This window comes from Lottia gigantea, assembly GCF_000327385.1.
Source record: "Lottia gigantea unplaced genomic scaffold LOTGIsca_29, whole genome shotgun sequence".
In the NCBI taxonomy this organism is placed as follows: Eukaryota; Metazoa; Mollusca; class Gastropoda; family Lottiidae; genus Lottia; species Lottia gigantea.
In genome coordinates, this window is record NW_008708943.1 from 830,783 (window position 1) to 855,047 (window position 24,265).

Here is a 24,265-nt window from a genome sequence, read left to right on the forward strand (position 1 = left end):
TTTTATACCCAGTCGACAAAGGGCGTTACATACATCGTCAAATTCTTAGAAATCATTTGACAGATTTGAATTTAGAAGTATGATAATAGTTGTGCTAAACGTAAACTTGCTAAATTTAGAAGATTTCTAGGAAAGAGATGGTTATGTGAAAGATATTCTGAATTATCGATCACATTTTGGAACGAGCTTGACTCCGATATCTAATGTTGTTATACGCCCACATTATAATGTGGTCGTATATTGTCGTCGCCCCTGTCCGTCCGTCGGCCCGCCCGTCCACAATTGGCTTGTGAACGCAATAGAGACAACAGTATTTATCTGATTTGAATGAAATTTGGTATGATCATTTATATTCATGAGATCTTGGACAAGTTCGAATTTGAGGATCTTTCGATGAACGGTTTTTGAGTTATTGCCCTTGACTGATGAAAAATTCGTCAAAATTTGGTTGTGAACACAATAGAGACTACAGTTTTCATCCAATTTCAATGAAATTTGGTGTAAATATATATAATGATGAGATCTTGGACAAGTTCGAATTTGGCTATCTTTCGATGAACGATTTTTGAGTTATTGCCCTTGACTTATGAAAAACGCGTCAAAATTTGGTTGTGAACACTATAGAGACTACAGTTTTCATCCAATTTCAATGTAATTTGGTGAGAATATTTATAATGATGAGATCTTGGACAAGTTCGAATTTGGCTATCTTTTGATGAACGATTTTTGAGTTATTGCCCTTGACTTATGAAAAAACGCACCAAAATTTGGTTGTGAACACAATAGAGACTACAGTTTTCATCCAATTTCAACGATGAAATTTCGTGTGAATATTTATAATGATGTGATCTTAGACAAGTTCGAATTTGGCTATCTTTCGATGAATAGTTTTTGAGTTATTGCCCTTAATTTATGAAAACTACTGTTTTTTTCTTTCATTAATCATCACATAAGTTACAAACTATTATTATTAGTCTTTGATAATCACTCAGATAAGCTACTAATTATAATTAATTATCAAAGTTAGAATATTTTTAAACTATGGACATTTTTAATTTTGGGGGTGGGGGGATCATTTCGACCAATGATTTTGGTTGAAATCAAAGAGTAATTTTACGGGCCATTTTGACTATTTTATTTGGGGTCATTTCGACTAATTTTGACTTTTGGGGCCATTTTGACATGGGGACATTTCGGTTTAGTGCCAAATTGACTTTAACCTAAGATAACTAGCTTTAGGAGTAGATTACAATTTAATGTTCTTCACTGAAATCCAGTTTTAGCACTGCATTTATCTGGGGTCTAACTGAACCCCAACATACTAGCATGGTGTGTTGCAATTTAAAAGGGTAACATATCCGCTAATTGTGATTGTTGCACAGTAGACTGATCATGAAAAAATTCATTCAGCTACCTACAATGTTTGAAGTAACCAAATTGCTATCTTCGATGGCATTTTGGAAATTCGAAAAAAATCGGTGCTGGGGTCCCGAAATACCCCAAGTTCTAGCACAAGGGTTAAAAGACCATTTCAAGACGTGACAGATCGAGACTATGACTTGAAAATCGAGTACTTTTACGACAACCATCACTAAGTTTCTGTAAATAAAAACATTAATCGAAAGTTGTAATAAAGAAAAAAAAGCGAAGGTATTCATCCTTGTATTGTATTCATATTAGTTTAAGTTTAAGTCTAATGGATTGTAGAATTTTAATAAATTTTGGACATGTTGCCTTAACATAATTGACATGTTGACATAAAGCATATAATTATGTGCCGATGAATGTGGCTGTGGTGAATGAAGTCTGTGACTATTGCAGACCATTCGAGTCAGGGCTACCTCATACGTCAGTACGTCAGTGAGTTCGTCACTCCGTCAATGAGTTCGCCACTCCGTCAATGAGTTCGTCACTACGTCAGTGAGTTCGCCACTCCGTCACTGGAGTCCATTGACGGAATCACTGACGTGAGTGGCGAACTCATTGACGGAGTGACGAACTCACTGACGGAGTGACGGGTGAGGTAGAATTGATTGGACCATTCCACTAGACTTTGTCAAACTTCGGCACTATAATTGTCTGAGCATTATTTTGATTTTTTACATTATTTGTATGAGAATTGGTAAAGCAGCCTCAAAATAGTACTGTTAGTCTTAGAATGTATTGGTATTGATGAAGTATGAGCACACATTATGTTCTCAAAATTGATTTAAAGTGATACTACTTCTTAGAATACACTCACCCTGTGGCTAATACTTTGGTTTAACAGTGACCATTGGTTAAATAAGTATGCATCCCACACTTTATCAACAATAAAACTATAATCATAATTTTTAAAAAAAGTGAGCAAGCCATGAATCCGTCCAGTTTGAGAAAAAAAGAGTCTGGGTAATCAAGGCTAAAACAGGAAACAATCATTTTCCAGTGTATACAAACAAACTTTGCCAATGATTAATATTCGTTGAAAATTGTGTCAGTGGTGGAGTATTCATTCTAACTCTCCTAAATTCGCGGGGTCGCTTAATCTCCTACGAGGCATCATTTTTCCGTCTTCAAAATATAACAGTGTCGAGGTCAATTCAAGAGTAGAGGTCAAGGATGCGGGAAACCCTACTTGAGAGTTACTTCCCCTTGAAAATTACACCGGATTTCCTAGACTCACGATTTGAAAATCGCTTAATGATCGCTTAATGGATGCATTAAGCGTTTTATAATTAATTACTTGATTTTGTGGATATATCGGATTATAGAGGGATTTTGATGTATAGTTAGGACACAAGGTGAGTCCACTGATGGATATATACTGTTATTGGCCAAATTTGAGCAAAATTAAAATTTTATGTTCATCCTAAGACGTAGTATCCCTTTAACACTGGACAATTTTCATCCAAAATTTTGGACTTTTTTGGTTGGCAAATTATTAGGAGAAAAATGTTCATACTGCTCAAACTGTATTCAGCTATGGCAGAGCCTATATAAACTCTGTATAAGCTCTGTCTATGGTAAACATTCCAAACCACCTTAAAGGGACAGCAGGCCATTTTTTTACCAATCATATTTTAGTCTCAGAAACTGGAATTTTTAACAGAGCTTATCAGTAATAGTGTTCACAGCTTACCTTCGAAATTTGAGCCTTCAAATCCATGTGTGTCTGCGTTTGAATGTTAAAATGTTGACTCGTCAATTTTAGATACTCTGATATATAGAAAAGACATATATAGAAATAGTGAGTAAAATTTCTAGTTTTAAGTATTTTTAAAGCAATTAAGTGATTTTCATACATTTCTAATACTTCTGAAGACTAATTACATATATTCAAGACTAAAATCAACCCCCAAAAATGGCAAACCTGTCCCTTTAAAATTGACTGATTGGGATGTGCAATTTAATCGTAACAATAAATTGTCAAGTTGTTAATGGCTGTTCCAATATTACAAGCTTATTCAGCTGTACTGGCAAAATTTCCCTTATGGCATACTGCATGGTGTTGCACACCTTCATTAGCCCATTAGGTGTAGAAATGAAGGACTTACAACTCCATTCATTTTATTTACACCCTTAAATGATTTCATCCTGGTTCTTTTTATAATTTTTAGGTATAATGAAGTAGAATGACATCAATTGGAAAATTATTTGCCACATTTACGTACGATTTATTGTTCTTTAGTAATGATGTCCAGACAACTGCAATTGCCGTTGCAGTGGCTGGTTCCCTATGTTGCTCTATAGCCTATGCTATCGTCCATCTTATTACCAAGTTACATTGTCTGATCCCAGCAGAACTCGAGGAAAACTATGATGGAATGTTCAACAAAGAAAACTTAACTCTTACCCATATAAAAAATCAGGTAGGCCTAGCCAAAATATCTCAGCTGTTAACAGCACCAGGAATTTATGTGCAGTAGCATACATATGTATATTTGGTCCAGTGTCTTTTATTTGGTTGATGACAAAAAATGTCAAGTATATAGTCATGCACAAAATATGTGTGTATCGACTTTAAAGGGATTGTAAAGAGGTTTTCTGGGATGTAACGTTGTTGTCTTGTAAGTAAGTTTGGTGAGTCGGAGAAGACTAGAGAGGTTTTACAACGTTATTTATTTAAGAGACATATTGAGTATGTTCTATACAGTGCGCATGCGAGGTACATTAAAGGGAGATAACAAGTAAATACAGATATCGTTTAAGCCTCAATTTGCAAGTTAAGGGCCATAATCATATTTTGCGATTAGTGTCGTCATGAAACACTTTATTGCAATTGCAGATGTCCGAATGAAAATTGGAATGGTACTAATGGATGCTATCTGTGTCCCTGATACACATACACAATTTAGAAAATCTCTTTTCTACACCTTTAACTTTGTGAATATTTTCCTTTAGATTCAGAAGACATTCCAGAAGTCATCAACTTCATCTACATTTCGTTTTAGAAAGAAAATAAAAGATTGTTTACAGTAAGTAGCATTCAAAACATTTTTCATGCTGATGCAAGTAGCTGAACTTCATTTTCTATTACCTGATAAAGAGAATATTCAGGTGAATAAGTTTCTTGAATAAACATTTGATGTTACAGGTATATAGCTCTTAATCAGGTCCTATCATAATCAGGTCCTATCATAATCAGGTCCTATCATCAGCTGATATGATTATGGAAGGCTGTATCCCTGCAAATTTTTATTTATCAGCTAACACATGACTACTCTGCAAGATCAATCAGGTTTTGAAAATAGTATAAGAAGACTATCAGCTGTTGTTTAAATGTTTAAATAACTATATCACTCTATTCAAATATTGATATGACTTCTCTGCAAGTCCTTTCAGCTGGTAAAAATTAGATGACTATCAACTGGTAAAGTGAATGTTTAAATGACAATGTTACTTGTTAATCACTATAAAAAGTTATTATATTTAGATGTGAAAGGGAAGAGAGCAGTTTGTGTTGTTTAAATGAGTCTTGTTATCACCAAGTCTTATCAACCAATAATATTCCATTTAGACCTCTTCATCTTGACCTCAGGTGAGTGTTCATGAGTTTAGTGAACTTATCCACAAAATTTGGTATGTGGGTAACTGGGTATATGGTAGAAAAATTAATTGTTAATCTATGTAATCCTGCATAGAGACATTGTAATAGGTCATTTAGTTTTCAATTGATTTTCATTAGTGCTCAATTCACACCAACGACGCTTTGATGGCGCTTTAAAGCGGCGTACAAAGCGGTACCAAAGCGTAACAAAGCTCGACTAAAGCGCCAGGGTCGTAATAGATCGCTGGAAAGCTTTGAGCAAAGCTGGATATTCGGCAAGAGCGCCAAAAAATTTTAAACTGTTTAAAAATTTTGGGTGCTCTGTCACGAATTGATTAAAGCGCCGAGAACGTATCAAAGCTTAACAAAGCGTAACAAAGTTCAGCAAAGCTTGACTCAAAGCGTAGGAAAGCTTAACAGATCTTTATTCAAAGCGGGGACCCCAGTCTTCACGGTCTGTCACCACTTGATCAAAAGCGGCATGAAATCAGCGATCTCGAAATTTTCCAATGCGTAACAGAGCTTTACAATGCACAACAGAGCTTGATAATCGTATCAGAGCGTGATTTAAAGCGTCATAACCGCATCAAAGCTTAATAAAGCTAATCAAAGCGTGATTTAAAGCGTAACAAGGCCTGATCAAATCGGGAAATAATTCGTCCCCAAAGCGTAACCAATTCGTATCAGAGCTTATCAGAGCGTAACATTACTTAGGAGATCGTGATATTTTTGGAAAAGTAAACAAAAAATGATGGCGCTTTGCTCGCCGATTTAAAGCGCGGCATTTGCCGTTGGTGTGAACTAGGCATAAACAATCTTCCTTGTTTCACCAAAATCATGCTGAAGTGACAACGTGTTTGGATGCGATTTTATGTACTACCTTATACATGAAACCTCTCCAAAACACATCCTCTGCAAACCGACATATTTGAATGTCCTGACCAAATCATTATATAATCTATAGAAGGAAACCCTCAATAAACTGGTAGTTTCTTTTTAAATTTCAGTTGTAAGAGGTATAAAGATGTTCCTGAGAGGTTAGGATTTGTTGGTTCCCAGTTAAAACTATTAGATCTCTCTGATAATAATATTAAAACATTACCAGTAGATATAGGTTTATTAGTAGGTTTACACAGTTTATACATACAGAATAATTTATTACAAACCATTCCAGTAAGTTGATATGTTTTGATTATACAGCCAAGTTGAATGATGTTAGCAATAAGGACATGTGTCTTGAATTTCAAATCCAAATACATACTGAAGATCAGAAATATGCAAATTAAACTATTCATGTCCCCCACTGTTCCCAGTATATGTAAATTGACCTCTACTCCTTTTTTTAGCTGTTTGGCTGAGTAAGATCTACATTTGTTACGTTTTTATCCGGTTTATGTACAAATGATTTGCTAAGAAAGCATTTTATTCACCTGAAAGATATTGAATAAAGCAGCAGATAGGTCTTATTCATCAACATAGAAATGTGGACTTACAATCATAGCTGATGCCTTGGTCAATTTCTCCACACTGCTTCTAGACACAATAGAGGTTGCAGTTTTTATTTGTTCTTGATAAAACTTTGGTATGCATGTATTGATGTGATATTGGTAAAGTTTTAGATTCACAATTAGAAAAATAAATATGTTAAAATGTTTTCCTACAAAGATGTCAATTTTATAAGAAGTAAGAAAAAATGACAACTTATTGATACATAATAAATATTTTGTGTTGTTTTTCAGGTGTCCATTGGATCTCTGTTAAGTTTAACATCCCTTGATCTCGCCAATAACCAAATCAACAACATTCCTGGTAAGATTTATTCCTTAATTTGACAGGTCATGTCAGACTGGAATTCTGAAAAAAATCTAGCGTTGCAAAGGGAAAAAATATCCTTGAATATAATCATCATTCTTCATAGTGAAGATGAAACTATGGATTCTGATGCTAGATGAAAAAACAAAAGTGTTTACAAATTGTACTGTTTAGAGAACTTGTATTTTCTTGAAAATTTAGAAAATCTTAGTATACCAAGATATTTATTGTCTTTGAAAAGTCTTTAATTTTCACTAATTATAATTCCTGTGATGTTCATTTCAAGTTTAATTAATTTGTTATTTGTAGAAAGTTTTTGGAGTTTAACTGGTTTAAGATATTTGAATTTCGATACAAATGGTCTCACAGCTTTATCATCAAGTATAGGTCTGTTGGTTAACCTACAGACTCTATCTTTACGGTGAGTTCACATGCTTATTTTGATACTGCTAGGGAAAAAAAAATACAAGCATGGGTGGAAATCAAAATCAAATATTTCCTGGATTTGTCATAAACTTCGGAAATGACAGTGGACTGAATGGATAATGTTTAGAATGACATCAGAGGCATGCTTACATCAGGAAACCTCTGACACCACCCATGAATAAAAGACATGCAATTTATGTCAAAGTATCTTTCAAAGAATATATGACATACATTTACTATGAAGAAATATACCATGATCCTTACTAATGATAATTAAAAAAATATATTGAAGTTTATAGTGATTATTGCAGGTCCAATAAAATTACCCACATTCCAGAGAGTATCGGCTGTTTATTAAACTTAGAGGTATGTATCGACTTATGGACATATCTTTCCTGAAACGAAGTTTGATCATTAAATCTAATCCAGTCTTATGATCCATGATCTATCATTATCGTCATCATCACTTATAAATTGATTATTATTTGTAAGATGATTATTTTAAGCATCTTCCCTTCACTCTGTGATGCTGGTCAGAGCAGCTCTGTACATTTTTAGAGTGCCTCAACTAACAAGACTAATCCTGCTAAATTTCCCTCATTGCACACTGGTGGCATTGCTTGACTTTTTTAGCTCCGTCAGTGCATACAACTAAAATTTTTATTTTTAGGTTTTGAATATTTGTGATAACATTTTAACAGTATTACCTGAAAGTTTATCAGGATTGATCAATCTATGTGAAGTCAAGGCCAATAACTGTGGTCTGACTTCGTTACCAAGTACGATAGGATCTTGTCAGTCATTAAAAATATTACAACTTAATAATAACAGGTATGGTTACTATTTCTAACAAAAATCTTGGCACACAAAATTATCATTTCCAACAAAATGATCAAGTGTCACACTTAGTAAGGACTCATACTGACAAAGTTCAGTTGTCTGAAGATCTCTACTTGCCAAACATTAGTAAACACGACTGAGGATCTCTACTTGTCCAACTTCAGATATAAACCAGTTCTTTCAAGATCTCTACTTGTCAAACTTCAGATCAGATCAGACTGAAATATTGTCAAAATTCAATAGTCACTTAAATGTCCAGTTGTTTCAAGATCTCTACTTGTCAAACATTAGTATGCCCACAGTCTGAAATAGTCCTGTTATTTCAATATCTTTACTTGTCAAACTTCAGTAGATACATGACTGAAATAGTTCAGTTGTTTCAAGATCTCTACTTGTCAATTTCAGTAGGAACACAGACTTGTCAAACTTCAGTTGGAACACTGAATGAATAAGTCCAGTTGCTTCAAGATTTTTACTTGTCAAACTTCAGTAGGGACACATGTTTCAGGTTATGTTTTATTTTGTCTATTTATAATGTAATAAGTTTTGTTCTGTAGATTAAGAGAGTTACCATACAGTATTGGTCAGTTAGATATAGAATATTTATCAATCTCTGATAATCAACTTAAATATTTACCATCCAGTTTACAAGATATCCTGTCAAACTTCTCTATTCATTGTAAGTTTATTATTTGTTATACTGGTATTGGAGATCCATTCTGTCTACCAGCTGGTCCTTAACCAAACCACTTGTTAATGATTTTACCAAGATAACATCAAAAGTAGCTAGTGTAATTTCAAACTTCATTTTATTTCATCTGTTCTTTACTATCATTCTATTTAAGGTGATAATAATAACTTTTTAACCAAAGACAGAGTAGAAGAATTTCTACAGACAGTAAATGAATGTGATCAAGATAAAAGAATGGTACCGTTATCATTAGTTGATATTACTGCTAGATGTATCTTTGAATTAAATCTGAAACACATTGATGTTTTACCTTATTCATTACAAGGTAGGTAGAGTTTATATAAGGATCCAGAGTGTTTCAAAAATTTCTACCCTTGATTGACATCAAAGATTTTTTTCCTTAATTGAAATCAAGGATTTTTTTCCTTAATTGAAATCAAGGATTTTACTCTTGGTTGACATCAAGGATTTTTATTCTTGGTTGACATGAAGGATTTCTATTCTTGGTTGACATGAAGGATTTCTATTCTTGGTTGACATGAAGGATTTCTATTCTTGGTTGACATCAAGGATTTCTATTCTTGGTTGACATCAAGGATTTCTATTCTTGGTTGACATCAAGGATTTCTATTCTTGGTTGACATCAAGAATTTCTATTCTTGGTTGACATCAAGAATTTCTATTCTTGGTTGACATCAAGGATTTCTATTCTTGGTTGACATCAAGGATTTCTTCCTTAGTTAAGTCGCACATACATGCTTGCCTCCAATAATTTTAAAGGCGTCAACATAATCATAAAAAATAACAAGTCAGGTCACATTTTCAAGGAACTTTATGGTCACAGATGTTTGAAAACTTGCCCAATCAATAGCTCTAACTTTAACTTAAAGTGCAGTATGATGTCACTTGTGATCATTGCTACGATATTTTGATGATGTATATTATACACACTGTTTACTATATCACAATGACCCTATTATGTCTTAAATTTGAATTTTATCAGTACTGAGATCAGAATTTATACATACTGAATTCTGATCAATTTCTTTATATTGTAGTCATGTTAAAGGATGGAGTAAAATGTGATAGATGCAGAAGACAAGTGTTTCGACATAGATTTTACAACATCAGTATTAAAACTGAAAATTGGGTCCAACCTTCAGTGCCATTTCTTCTTATTTATTGCTCAAAACATTGTCAGTTGTTATAATTTGCCAAGAATTTTATTTCTGAAGATGTATTCCATAACAAATGATTGAATGTTAAAATCTGCATTATCAGCATTAAGAGCTCAATTTCAATGATCTGTATCTAAATATTCACTTGTAGAGTTGAAGATGAGCTACCCTTATTACTTTTCAGTAGACATTTAAAGTACAGCTTGTGCACTATTAAAATTTGATTTAGTCATGACAGTCACAGAATATATTGATCAATGTGTGACCTTAGTGCTTCACATGCTCATACAGACATCATTCCATCATGCCTTATTAAAATTAGGCTAAACTTTCAATCAGTTTTTCTTTATTGGCTTTTATTTTTATTTTAATATAGCCATTTAAGTTAGGGTCTAAAGACTGGCCTCTAAAACATTCGTCAAAATAACCTTTTGACCTTATTTTAATTTGACTGAGGAGAAAGCTTGTATTTTTGAAAGACATATATTTATTGTATGTGAACTTTATAACTCTTTGCTATTTAATATAGATTTATTTGTGTTCTTGCTTTTGTTGTAAACTTTAGTCAAATCAAGATATTTGTATATTTATATTTTTTAATTGAGGGACTCGTCAAGTTTATATTGCCTTTGCTTTTACATTAGAATATAGTAGATTTGTTTTGTTTATATGGTAAAACGTGTAAAAGATATTTGTGTTTGACATTATAAATGCTGTGTGTTTATTGTTATTGTTTATTTTGTGTATTTTATTTGTCAAATGCAGGTTTTGCCAAAGCTTCAACAGATTTAAAATATACTTTCTTGTTTTTGTATGTGTATCAAGGTTGCACAATTTTTTATCTGCACCATTCATGCCAATATGTAGTATTATTTGTGATATCATAATCTAGTCAAATTTTTGTACAATTGCAGGAAGCACAGAATTAGGGAAGGTGCAAATTGAAGCAAAAAGTGTTATTTATATAAATGAGTGTGATTTTTGTAAAATTTTTGTATAATGAATAAAAAATTTATGAGAGATCCATTAGAAATGGGTTTTTGATCTGTAAGAATTTCTCAGTTTACCAATCAACTTAAATGCTTAGAGAAAAACAATCTGATTAAAATGAAGATGAAGAATTTATTATAGTAACATTTTAATCACATTGAAAGAAGAACAAATTTAAGATAACAATTTAATGAGTTGAAGATGAAAAGAAACATGAAATTCTAAAAGGGGCTATAGTCTTCTAAATATTTGCATTGCCAGCAATTGGAATTTAATTTCATCGATTTCTGTCACTCTTTCCGAATAACTGCAGGTAAGATTGATAATAATGCTTTGGATAGATGACAGTTGAAAATAGTTTGTTGAATTGAAGAGTTGTCAAATTTTAATTGTGAGAAGTGATACAGATAGCTGAAATTAAGATCTAACAGCAAAGAAAATAATTAGATGATTATATCCCTTCAACAAACAACATCAATGTGAATATAAGGAAGCAAATGTCAAAAATCCAGTATGACCTTGCATATCGTGAACTGGACCAGCTGTAACATACTCATAGCTCTCCTGACCTCTCTTCCTTTTCCTTTTACCATTTGCATTATTTGAAACATCCTCCTCCAGTTTAGGTACTTTGAAAGGGGACTCAGAATCAAGATTGTCTATTTCTGGTCCAGAACTTGTGGCTTGAGATTTTCTCGCCTCCACTTTTGCTTGATGAGCTTTTTCAACTTCAGTCAGTTCACCTAAACAGGCTTTTGGCATTCCAGTATGTTTAACATGAAATTTACGCAGCAAACATTCCAAAGTTTTGATGTCTTGAAAGCCTTTTTCTGCTAGTGTGGCACATGTTTGACTGACTTGTTCTATACAGGGTGAGAAGGAACAGATTCTACCTCCTGTAATATAGAATAATTTGTTAATTATGAATAAAACATCTTGAAGGGAAAGGTACACAATTTTTTTTACCAATTGTACCTAGTCTCAGAAACAGGAATTTTTAAGCTAAGACAATCAGTAGTAGTGTTCATGTGTTTCCTGAATTATTCCGCGTTTGAAAGGAAGATGAGTCGTCTTTTCCTGAGACACTGCCATGCCCATATATAGAAAAGACATCTACAGAAATAAGAAAGAAATTCCTAGTTTGAGATATTTTTTATGGAATTATGCTATTTTCGTACATTTCTAGTAATTCTGGAGACTATTTACATCTTTTCAAGACTCAAATAACCCCTCAAAATGGCGCAGCTATCCCTTTAAATGTTATCTATATCTATCTTTACCAGCTGATACGCTGATGCAATATGTGTTTCTCAATTTCAATTGATGGAACTCTTAGAATTCTCTTCAGTATTCTAATTTACAGCAAAATTACAAAGTAACATTTAGCTGCTGTAAAGAAAATATTATTAAACCCAAGAGCCCAAATACCTTTTAATTTTAAAGCTTGTTTAGCTGAATCGATACAGCTCCAAGGTGAAGGTAGGTCCAGAAAAACCGCATCAGCTACATGTTCAAGTTGAAATCCATCATTTAAAACATCTCGATGTGTTATAGTTACATTCTCTGTTAAACCATGATCTTCAAATTCTTTTGCTGCTTTCTCATAACGTTCTTTATGGAATTCGAAGGTATATAGGTGCCCTGTTGGTAAAACACTTCGTATCAGGGCATGAGACAGTGATCCACTTCCAGTACCTTAATGGAGAAAAAAGTAATATAAACCAAATGTTAGATACCAATGTGTGTAAAATGTTTGAATATTGATTGATTGAATCTAAAACATTAGGGGAAAATATTGATATATTATCTAGTTAATCATGACACTTTCAAGTTTTTGAATACAGGGAAAGATACTCTACCCATATGAAAATATTTTTTTGAATTCATAGCATTTCAGATTAGAGAATGTAAGCTATAATGTCACATCCAAAGATTAGAAAACCGTATTTACTTCTGAGTCAAGTTGAGACTTCAGGAATTGTGAAGATTATATTTTAAACTTAACTCTTACCAGCTTCAATGACGACTGATCCAGCTGTAAGTTCCAGTTGAAATGTGATCATACTGATATCTGTAGAGTACAGAATCTGTGTTCTATGAGGAACTGCTTGAGTCCATAACTCTGACGTGGGGTGAAGTATATGGAAAAATCCTTTAGGACAGTTAACCTTGCTCCCATATTTCACACCTATTAAGTCAGCATGCTTGACTGCTCCGTACGACGTCTGCAAAGTTTGGCCATGTCTGATTTTCAGTTGAGTAATGTTTAATGGACTAAAATATAGTATGGCCACATCCCCATTTTCAATGTTCGGTTTATAACTTGAAAAACTCATATTTAAATTCCTTGTCTGATTCTTAAAAAGAGTTTCACATGTTTTTATTCTGAATACCACTTTTGACTTCTTTATGAAGAGTTCAGATCTATAGGAGATAACTTTACAAATTATTCATTCAGATCACAACATATTACTTTGGACATTACTATTGCATCTTGAGTTTCACGGAATAAGATATTTTTTTCAACCACGGCGATGGGGTGATGCTAAATTAGCTGTAAAGGAGTAGGCTAATTCAAGTGTTCAATTTAATTTTGATTTTTTGACAGATGGATTAATTCCCTTTGTCAAGAAGGTAGAAATGATCGTCCAGTGTTAACTAACCACAGAGTCTATATAAAGACTCTGCTAAAGAAAATAAAAGATACATTATTAATGCAACACAGTTGACACAGGAATTTAATTGATTTCCTTTAATCATCCACTGATGCCATGTCTAACAAGGTTGAATAAATGGATACAGTAGTCATGCATTTATTCAACCTTTTTAGACATGGCATCAGTTGATGATTACTGTCATATTATTAAATACAGGTGTAACTGTAAGCGGAAAGCAGTATCAGCTGGTTGAAATCACTTCACAAGCCTATATCCCTTTAAACCTGTCATCTTATGTCATTGTGGAATTAGATCACATGCAACCTAATCAGATCATGATTAGGAGATTAAAGATTTGGCTAATCTTTGTCATAACCCTGTCCTATGGCTCAGGTTCAAAGTTCAATTGGGCAAAACCATAGTTAGAATTACTGTTATTAGTGATGATTTATAGCATGTAGCAAAGTTCAAAAAAGTTCAGAAAGACCCAGGGTTAAAATTATTGATATTGTGTTTGTTGCATTCATAACTTGTTTTCAATTTGAAGAGAATAACATTTAGTTTATAAATCAGCAGGTAGATTTCAGAAAATAATTTTTTGAACACCAGATTAGTATTGGAAAAAATCTCTATCTAACCATAGCTGGACACTAAACCTGCATCAGTACTTAGAGGAGTGTATTCAGCAGTAAAGTCAAAATTGTTATTGATTGGTGTATAATTTGTTTAATTGTGTCATAGGACAACAAGCCTACACCAGAATTCAAGGAGTGGGATCAGATTCAACAATGGAGAACTTTCGTGTTATTTTAAAATCTAGACCAGGTAATCTCTATAACTTAAAATAACTACTAGGCTTATTAAAATGAGAAATGCCAAGTTGACAAATTTAGCCACAGATCAGTGTTATGGGAAATGGGGCTTTATGATGTTTTAATTACAATTTACATTTCTGGGACCATTTTGATGCCCATGAGTCATGTCAGAGGATTATAATAAACAAATTAGATTAATGTGTATCTGCTAAGATCTTGATTTGTTTTGAAAAACAGGTTTCTGAAATGTTTTCTATTTTAAGGTGTAAATGGTAAACCTACAGAAGAGAATTTTGAGCACCAGAAATGCTCCTACCCTGATAGTATAGAAGAGGGAGATGTTTTAGTTAAAATGTTATATTTATCAGTAGATCCAGCTTTGGTGAGTTAGTACAGATCAATTTAAGACTCACATACAGACATTTCCAACTGTGTGGAACCAATCAAGAATTGCTTTTTTCTTATCAGCCCCTCAGACTGAAAATTGAAACTGGGTTGAAAAATGCAATGATGCTTTCTCAACAGCTAGTATTGCACTTCTATGTCTCTGTTTCATAAATGATATCTATATGAAAATTTATCATAGATGAAAATTTACATGTAAACATTACACTTAAAGAACTGAAACTGGGGAAACTCCTTAAAAGGCTTTTCAACTTACATTTCTGCTACAAATTGTGTTAGTGAAGATAAGAAATACACTGAATTGTGCAATAAGATAATTTTTCTAGGAAAAAATGTATGTTGTGAACTGGGGCCAAATCCTTTAAAAATCCTCAGTAACGAGTATGTCCTTTTTTTTTAAAGGACGATAAGAAACACCCTGAAGTGTGAAATGAGGAAAATTTTTATAGGGCCAAATATATTAATGTTATATGTATATCCCCATATATAGCTTCAGTAGCCATTATTGTCCTTCATATTATAGAGGTGCTGTATGAACGAGAGTACAGGAGTAGATTATTTAAAAAGTTGGTCAATAGAAGACACGGTGGTAGGATTAAGCGGGCTAGGACAAGTTATTGAATCTAAAAATAAAAATTTTACCAATAATTCTTTAGTTCTTGTCAACCTGAGCTCACCATGGATGAAGTTTATTAACTTTAAAAAAGGAGAGCATTTAATTCAGGTTAGAAAAGATTTTTTTTGAATTTTCTGAAACTGACTGACTTTTTAAGTGATACTTATGTAATATTGTCAAGTATTAATAAAAGATAAAGTATGAAAGGTTTTTCAAGGCTATATCTATCAAGAATATCATGATATCAACCATAACACTTTCAGTTTTAATGATTGTCTTGCTTGGAAAGCTTGGAAATTGACAATTATTTTGTCTATAATTTCAATTTCTTTTTGTATTTCTCAATGATTTTTTGGACCTGATTTTGATGAAATATAACCATGCTTTTGAAGAATTTAGATATGAAATTAGAAATTTCTGTAATTTTAGATTGCTGAAAGATCTGAAGAGTTATTACGAGCAACTAGTTTATCACTAGCTGTTAGTATATTAGGTATTACTGGTATAACAGCCTATTTAGGAATCACTGAAAAAGGTCATGTGACACCAGGAGCTAATCAGAATATAGTCATTAGCGGGGCTGCAGGAGCTACAGGCTCTGTTGCCGGACAGGTGGTTAAAGTTTAGGGGTTTATTTTATTCTTTACTTATATTTTAGATATTGTTTTGATAGATCATTAATGCCTTGTGGAGTTTTCTGCTGAAGAAATGGAAACATTTTTGATCTGCAATAAAGTCTTGCTTTATTCTTCATCATTCAAAATGGAGCAAAATACAATTATTTAACACAGTTTCTGAATTATATATCTTTTAACCTTTTGTTTTTGAATGTAAGGTACTTTGAGAAACCTGGTGATTAAGATCTAGAAGCTTAATGTTTTTTGTTTTAGGTTGCTAAGTTACTGGGGTGTAACTAAGCTATAGGTATCTGTGGAACAGACATCAAATGCCAGACGCTGAAAAAAGAGCTAAACTTTGATGGTTGTATCAACTATAAAACTGAAGATGTTGGTAGTAAATTAAAGGAGATGTGTACAGATGGTGTAGATATTTATTTTGATAATGTTGGTGGAGAACTTAGTGATACAGTTATCAAACAGGTACAAAGAGAAATTCATAGAAAGTAACTAGAGACTAGCATGTAAGCAGTTTTGCATCAAAGCTTTTCCTAGATTGTTAAAAATGATTGATTCCTCGAACTAGGGATTGGGGTTTCAATTAAAGAGTTTCTTACAACTTAGAACATTTCTTCAGATTTTGGATGGATTTTGGAGTCACCCACAGAGGAAAAGATACAAATCTTTATCAGATTATTTAAAGATATGCCATACAAAAGATTGATTTTAAATTAGGAGGTTTTGAAAGTATTGTTTTTACATTTCAGATGAAAGCCAACTCCCATGTTATATTATGTGGTCAAATAGCAGACTATAATAAAGATATACCCTACCCTCCACCAATAAATACAGAAATATCACAAATATTACAGGATAAAAATATTACCAGGTTTGTAGAGGGGAGAGAAGGGGATGCATTGAACAATTCTGGATTTGATCCTACAGCAACGACAATGTGCAGCAGACCTTTTTCATACTGTTTCTGACATATGAGTTTGATGTGCTATCACAGTGATATTTCCACTTTGATGTATAACTAATGTATTGTAAATGGTCAAGTTTGTGTTATTGTACTATTTCAGAGAGAGATTTTTAGTTTTGAATTATTTAGAAAAATTTGAAGACGCTAAAAAACAATTGGCTCAATGGTTACAGGAAGGAAAAATTGTGGTAAGTTTTATGTGTGCATTTCCTCAAATAATCTTAAAATCATCTCCATTGAACTTTAAACTTCATACTTTTATCTACCTTTAACTTGAAACTAAATATAATCTTAAATATCCCCTCACCCTTGAACTTGAATTATCTCCCTTTACATGTTTTGGGAAGCAGCTTTTTAGTCACTCAAAATGCTTCTTTCTTGTTTCTCTGTTCTGTGCCTTGGATTTCTAGTTCTGTATCAGAGGTCAGATATAGATACAGCAAACTGTTCTTACCTGTTTCAGAATAAAGAAACTGTTGAAGAAGGATTAGAAAATACAGGGAAAGCGTTTGTTTCTATGATGAATGGAGGAAATATTGGTAAACAACTAGTTCATGTGGCAGATCTGTCTTGAGTTTCCACTAATGTGATATCTTTATTACTTGTTGGTGATTTCAGCCAGTCGAGTCAATAGACAAAAACTGTGATCTTTTATATTTTTACCTTAAACCAAAGAATTGATCATTTCATGTGACTCAGTTGTGAAGTATATATGCTAGACCTTCAAACAACTCAAATTAGAACCACAAAATTTGGGATCTTTTGTGCACCATTTATATTCTGTTAATAACAACCTGAATATTCAGATCGTCTTTGTCACCTTCTTATCGAGATGAAGCATTAGAAATACTTTGAAACTAGGCTGGTATCACAAATATTTAAGCCACTATATCCCCTAAGAAATAAGCCAATGTTGTACAAAAAATAAATAGTTTATTTATCATTCGTGATTGTAGATATACATGTATTTACAAATTATAATTAATAAAACTAATTAATTAGGGACTGACTAATCCATCACCTGATTCAAATAAACTCATTCACACAGCAAAACAACAAAGAATAGTAGCCCTACAAATCCATTTAAGTTTTTTAAAAATGTAACTAGGATCTAATTATTTCCATTTATACAATATACTATGAAAAATAAGGGTCATTAGGTAAAATCCCTGGAACCAGTTTCACAAAAACTCAACTAAGACAAAAGATTGGAAGAAATATGGTGCCGTAATCAGATTGGAAGAAAAATCCATGAAATTTGATAACTAGAATATTCACATGAATTTAGTGTGTTTTAAATTTAATTTAAATTTTGCACAATATACATATATCAGTTTATCAATCTTTTGGACTTGAATGTGACATCTCCTGATGTGCATTTATGTAAGCTAGCCTATATTTATTAATACTGTTTGGGAACAAAAAAAACACAGTTCAATTATTCTTAAAAAAAGAACACAACTAACATAAAACATTTTATACGCTAATTTATAATCCTTAACATTGATCAAAAGAGAATTTGTAGCCTCTGTTTATATATAAGGGAAAGTTATAGCTTCTATTTCCATGAGTTTGTTTTCCAATTTTCCCTTTGGCTTGAATCCTAAATGATATTCGCCTAACAACATAAGGATATGAAAATTTTCATGTATTTTAAATATTGATGGAAAATCACAATGCTGCAAATAGATGCTACACATCGAAAAGGAAAAAAAAAGGCAGAAAAAGCTCTTCTGAATCCTTATACCCAACACCTGGCACAACTATGTCAGCCATTCACCATGAATTTGGTATTTGGTGCTTCCCCTACTAGTACTACAGTCCTTTATAACAAAACTTAAATTAGTTACAACCCCCATTCAGACAAACACACAAAAACAAGTCACTTGAATAATTATGCTTCTCTATTATAATTTGACAATTTCTTTCATAATTGCATTCAAAAATATTTTCACAAAAATCCCAATTTAAAAAACCCAAGAAACATAGTAAATGCATAATATCTAAAAACTTGGAAGCTCACTGATAGACCATTTAAAAAAGGAAGGTGGAAATTGTGATAAAATGTAGTCCAGCAAAGATATTTGTGCTCAAAACATAATCACAATCAGCCAACTTTATTCAGAGGTAGTATAATTGGCACAGAACACTAAAACTTGGGTTTAAAGTGCCTTCACCTCTACCTTTAGATGGCAAAAATCACTATATAATAAGTTAGGCTTAGTTGGCAAAAAACACTACATTAGTTTGACTGGTATGATTGCAATGGACTATAATAAAATAGAAAAATAAAGTAAAAGCCGATGTTATAAATTTTCAATTTCTTCTTGTTTAAAGATACCATCATTATCAGCTTTATCTAATAAACTACAAAACAATGGTGACTCAATCTACAATAAAAATAATCAAATTTATAGAAACATACCATTGTAACAGCAATTATGTTTTTGCATTAGTTTTTTAAGTTGTAATATTTTGGACAGTGAGAGGTTTTGATACACAAGAATGAATAAAATGCTCATTAAATAATGTCTACATTTCATGTCCTAAAAGGCATTCTGAATTCGTGTAGAAAAAGATGTACTGAAAGGTGGCTTACCCCTAAAACATAGGTACAAGGACTGGGCTCCATTAAATATAAAGCTACAGCATGGGGATGTTGCTCATTAACTATACATCTGAAAAGTGAATGAAATTGCTTGACATGAACTTGACATCCTTCTTTTCTGCAACAGATTGGTTAATGGAAATGGGCAATGATGCCAAGTAGTGTGCAATGAGAGAAACTTTGCATTGATATAAAAAATACTTAATGTCAAGGGCTTCTTGAACTACAAACCTCAAAAAGAAAATGTGTAATTGTGGGTGAAGTGAAACTTCAGGAGATATTTAGGTTACCGTATTCTTTGAAATGAATTTGATAATCTATACCTACTTTAATCTGACTTCCACTACTCTTTTATCACCATTTATATCACATACATCTCCATCTGTATACATTAATGATACAAATCTACAATAAACCATACAAAAATCACAAATCTACAATCAACCATACAAAAACACAAATCTACAATCAACCATACAAAAACACAAATCTACAATCAACCATACAAAAACACAAATCTACAATCAACCATACAAAAACACAAATCTACAATCAACCATACAAAATGTTGGAATCATTCTAAGATAAGATTTTGTTGGTAAGGACCTCAGTCAACAGGAACGTTGTTTGCCAAGAAAACCCAAATAAATATTCGTTGTTTTGAAAAGTCAGAGACTTATCTAGCTGATTTAGCTGTTATTGGCCCCAAAACAAAACCTTAAGTACCTACTTTCTAGAGCCAATTTCTTTAGGTCTTTTAGAAGGATGTTTTAGTAACCATTGTAAATGTTTTTGATAATTCCAATGACCAAGATAGATGACTTGTCGTCCTTCTGTACCCTGGAAAATAACATGTCTTTTTTTATCCCCCTGAGCCAGATTAAAACAATCCTGTTCCTTTAAACAGTTGATATCCAGACTAAGTTTTACTGGATTAACAGACTATTACTGGCATTGGATTAGAAATCAGAATGGTACTATCTTAAATTATAAGTATTGGTGATGATTAAAAGGCTAGAAAACTTTAATTGATGAATTCTTCAAATAAATGAATTGGAATATTATTTTCAAGTATTTTAAGGGACCAATATTTTCTATAATATTAAAAATTTTAAGACCTACATCATGGTATTGTCTGGCGTGTTTTCCATAACAAAACTCATGTTTCCACCAACCTGTGCCCTAGAGAAAGAAATAGAATTATAAGTTATGATACCTGCATTTACATTTAGTTCTTGATTGCTTGAACAAACTATATTCAGAATAAGTCAAACTTGCAGCATCTTACTGTCATTTCAAATGACACAATGAGATTTCTGCTCAAGTTTGTTTTAAAAAAGAAGGGGAGAGAACAATAAATAGACAAGTACTTCTTACCCCTTGTAAACAATAATCACCAATGAGGAAATCACGTAGAACTTGTTTATCAGTATTAGAACCGAGATTAGGAGTAGGGGGAGGACTTGCTTGAGGTGTTCGATAAACTTTAACTTGTTCTATAGTTTTACCATCTTGAGATGTAACCTGCTCGCTAACAATATTTTCCTGGGGAAGAACAGAAAATATCATTCATCTTATTTTATTGACACATATTTCACATATCTCCTGTAATTTTCATCAAGGTGACTACTCTGAAATTTACTGAGGAATTTAATTGCCAATATTTTTTAAGCGACCACTATGAGCGCAATGCAAAGTTAAAACACAGACACAGTGCTAGAAAGGGATAACATTATTGAGCTTTGTCACGTCTGACATCAAGAGCTAAATCAACAGTCCTGCTTGAGACAATGTACATCAAATTTCATTACTAAAAAATTTTTTTTCGTACCCTATTAATACTTACAGCATCTTCTTGAGTATAAGAAATTTTAGAAGTTGACTCCAAATTATCCATGGCTTGAGGTCTTTCTGGAGAGCGTTCTAATGAATGACATTGGATTTCATTTACTGGGGGATTCTTTGGTCTGAAATTTAAATTTCAAAACTGTTACATATGATGACAAATACAACAGTAAGCTAAGCTGAGACCTGATGCAACTTTAAGAAAAACTGACATGCACCAATTTCAATTGTAATCCATAAGTTAATTTCCAAAAGCTAACAAAATCAGTGAGATAGACACCAAAGAAACTTACCTAAAATCTGGATGACGACATAGTACATTAGTTAAAACTATGATTTCATATTCACAAGTTGATGATTCCTTGATGTCATAAACCTCACCGTGACCCTCAGGTTGACAGACATAAAGTAGTCTAGTACGTCGTGGAGCCTTTAACAAGTCACAGTTAGTACCTTCTGTCATATTGACTTCATAATACGGTAACTCTATACCATCTATTTTCTTACTCTTTATCTGAATATATTGACAAAGTTTTATGACATTCATTTGTCCTCTAACTATAATTCTGTTGACCACTTTTGTCGATCAAGATATTGGAATAATCTTTTATACTTTTAACACAGCAAACCACACTGCACTGCATAGAAAGTTTACATCTTTTACTTTCATGTTGTGAAAATAAAAATGGTGTCAAAGTTACAATTAAACTTACTTTTTGTGGTAGTTTGTATTTTTTAGCACCATCTTCAGTATTTTCTTCGTCCTCATTTTCTGCAATAAAATAAAATTCATGATTAATCTTTGCCTAAAAGGGATAGGTTCGCCATGTTTTTTTTGACCAGTCTACCTTAGTCTCAGAAACGGGAATAAATTAGCTAAGTTTATCAGTAATAGTGTTCACTGTCGAAATTGGAGCCTTCAAATCCATTCCATCCTGAATTATATGCTTTTGAAAGTTAAAATGAGGATTTGTCTTTTTTTGAGTCTCTGCCATACAGATAAAAAATATATGGAGTATTTGTTGAAAGGGGAATAAAATATTTTCTAGATTACCGGTAAGTTAAAAAGGGAAGCAACAATTTTCAGAAAATTTGGAGAGGTCTTAGATAACAAAAATTATACATACTAGTAGCTGATTCTTTACTAGAAACTGGATTTTTATATCCCAAAAAATACTCTTGAACTTTCGGTTTCTGAAAGACATTGGACCATTTTGAACAAAACTCATACAATTTGCTATTAATATGGTAAATTTAGTTTCAATATAAGGCTAGAAATTATAGGTTCTTAACCTTGAATAATTGAAATATAGAGGATCAACAAGTGTGATGACCATTAACTTCAGCAATATGTTATCTTTACATTAAACAAAAAACTAATGACAGCATTTTCTATATCTTTTTTCTATTTAATATTTTTTTTTGTTCATTAAGACACAAATAAACTTAAACAAAATACCTTTCCTGGCTCCTTAGTTTCGTGATATTGACGTAAGTGTTTCATGTGACATAATTCATACGTCCAATAACTTTCAATCTGTAAAATAAAACTATCTCAATCATAAACTATCTATGCCTCTGGAATAACATTTCAATCCAGAACACAATCTCAAAACTAAGGTTTTTTTTATAGCCTCTCATATATTTCTCTTGCATTGCAAAAGAATTTGAATCATTACTGACTTGAAAAGAAATGAAAAAGGATGTTTTGGTTCAGGATTATCTGCAGATACGACACTTGCCTGGAAGGGAAAAATATGAAAGGAAATACCAAGATCTGCATTAATTGTGATAGACTTACTTACCCTGTAAGAACAACTATTCTGGCTAAAAAGAGCTTCCATTAATTCATCTGGAGTAGGGCCATCATAATTTTTACTGTTTTCCTAAAACGTCGAATTTCATTATTTTGCTAAATAAAGATGTAGCATTAGACACAATTTATTAAGATTTTACTTTCCAATTTTCATAAAAACCAATTAGAGAAAATTTCTAAACATCCTTATCAACATTAAAACAATGTTGGATATCAATGACATAAATATTTGTTTTGTATTTGTGATCAGAATAATTTTATTGTGATTGAACTAACTTATTCTAGATTGAAGTATTAGAGTTTAATTCCTTTCCTTACTTGTCTTTTTTCCTCTGACTCTGGTAAAATACACTGATATTTTTCAGCATTATTTGTTACTATAAATACATTATTATCATCTAATTCTTCCTGTAAGTAATTAACAACATTTGTTTATATATTGATAGTATAATAATAGCGTATCAGTGTATGTAATTTTAATAGAAGATCTAATGACAAATCATCATTCAAATCAAAGTCTGTTTCATGTTAAATTGCTTTAATACTTCCATTCCACTGAAAGGATTGTGCTATTTAATCCTGACCTTTGGGTTCAGAGTTTTGACATGCAAAGTTGATAACTTTGACAATGTAAATCATAAATGTAAAACTTGCAATCCAAAACATTGTCATTAATGTCATTGCATCAATAATCAAAACCATTAACATAGCTTAATCCTACTTATTTCTAAGCACCCATCTCCCCAAACAATAAAAAGGGCTTTGTGAAAACACTTACACTTCTAACATCTAAAGGACCAGCCCATCGTATCATAAACAATTCGTTGTCCATAAATGGATTAAAACAAAATATTGAGCAAAATAGACCGAAAGTGACGAAAATGAGGAACAAAACCGATGAATTTCCCATTGTGAGGTTGCTAATATTTTTGAACCACCAA

The 24,265-nt window shown here is 32.4% G+C and overlaps 4 protein-coding genes across 4 annotated transcripts; 2 read left to right on the plus strand and 2 right to left on the minus strand.

Annotated features, from left to right (window-relative positions):
- Positions 1-1,185: 1,185 nt before the first annotated feature.
- Positions 1,186-10,005, plus strand: LOTGIDRAFT_232448 (hypothetical protein; the record flags this gene model as incomplete). Its single annotated transcript, XM_009056788.1, has 12 exons — positions 1,186-1,650; positions 3,597-3,848; positions 4,381-4,454; positions 4,913-5,017; positions 6,034-6,199; positions 6,766-6,835; positions 7,148-7,259; positions 7,576-7,630; positions 7,935-8,095; positions 8,662-8,783; positions 8,950-9,120; positions 9,854-10,005. The coding sequence occupies exons 2-12, from the start codon at positions 3,612-3,614 to the stop codon at positions 10,003-10,005; spliced, it is 1,425 nt and encodes a 474-aa protein (XP_009055036.1). The 5' UTR covers positions 1,186-1,650; positions 3,597-3,611.
- A 1,072-nt stretch (positions 10,006-11,077) lies between these two features.
- Positions 11,078-13,335, minus strand: LOTGIDRAFT_215674 (hypothetical protein). Its single transcript, XM_009056789.1, has 4 exons — positions 12,975-13,335; positions 12,392-12,658; positions 11,641-11,859; positions 11,078-11,532 (listed from the first exon to the last, which is right to left on the minus strand). Exons 1-4 carry the CDS (start codon positions 13,297-13,299, stop codon positions 11,438-11,440), a joined length of 906 nt encoding a protein of 301 aa, XP_009055037.1. The 5' UTR covers positions 13,300-13,335; the 3' UTR covers positions 11,078-11,437.
- A 1,362-nt stretch (positions 13,336-14,697) lies between these two features.
- LOTGIDRAFT_118637 (hypothetical protein) lies at positions 14,698-17,629 on the plus strand (the record flags this gene model as incomplete). The annotated part of the gene is made up of 8 exons (XM_009056790.1): positions 14,698-14,817; positions 15,364-15,527; positions 15,897-16,077; positions 16,130-16,148; positions 16,375-16,556; positions 16,841-16,962; positions 17,156-17,243; positions 17,519-17,629. Coding segments are annotated over 8 exons (987 nt in total), but the record flags the coding sequence as incomplete, so codon positions are not given.
- A 1,732-nt stretch (positions 17,630-19,361) lies between these two features.
- On the minus strand, positions 19,362-23,723 carry LOTGIDRAFT_118545 (hypothetical protein; the record flags this gene model as incomplete). Its single annotated transcript, XM_009056791.1, has 12 exons — positions 19,362-19,445; positions 19,655-19,733; positions 19,991-20,068; positions 20,394-20,503; positions 20,786-20,845; positions 21,041-21,190; positions 21,510-21,630; positions 21,802-22,010; positions 22,222-22,314; positions 22,968-23,045; positions 23,314-23,394; positions 23,643-23,723. Coding segments are annotated over 12 exons (1,224 nt in total), but the record flags the coding sequence as incomplete, so codon positions are not given.
- Positions 23,724-24,265: the final 542 nt, after the last annotated feature.

Excerpts from the sequence above, each read along its gene's own strand:
- LOTGIDRAFT_215674 (XM_009056789.1), bottom strand. The coding sequence starts at position 13,299 with ATGAGTTTTTCAAGTTATAAACCGAACATTGAAAATGGGGATGTGGCC. Across the intron at positions 12,659-12,974 it reads ATCAGTCGTCATTGAAGCTG|GTACTGGAAGTGGATCACTG; the intron begins GTAAGAGTTAAG and ends TTCTCCATTAAG. Across the intron at positions 11,860-12,391 it reads ACAAGCTTTAAAATTAAAAG|GAGGTAGAATCTGTTCCTTC; the intron begins GTATTTGGGCTC and ends TCTATATTACAG.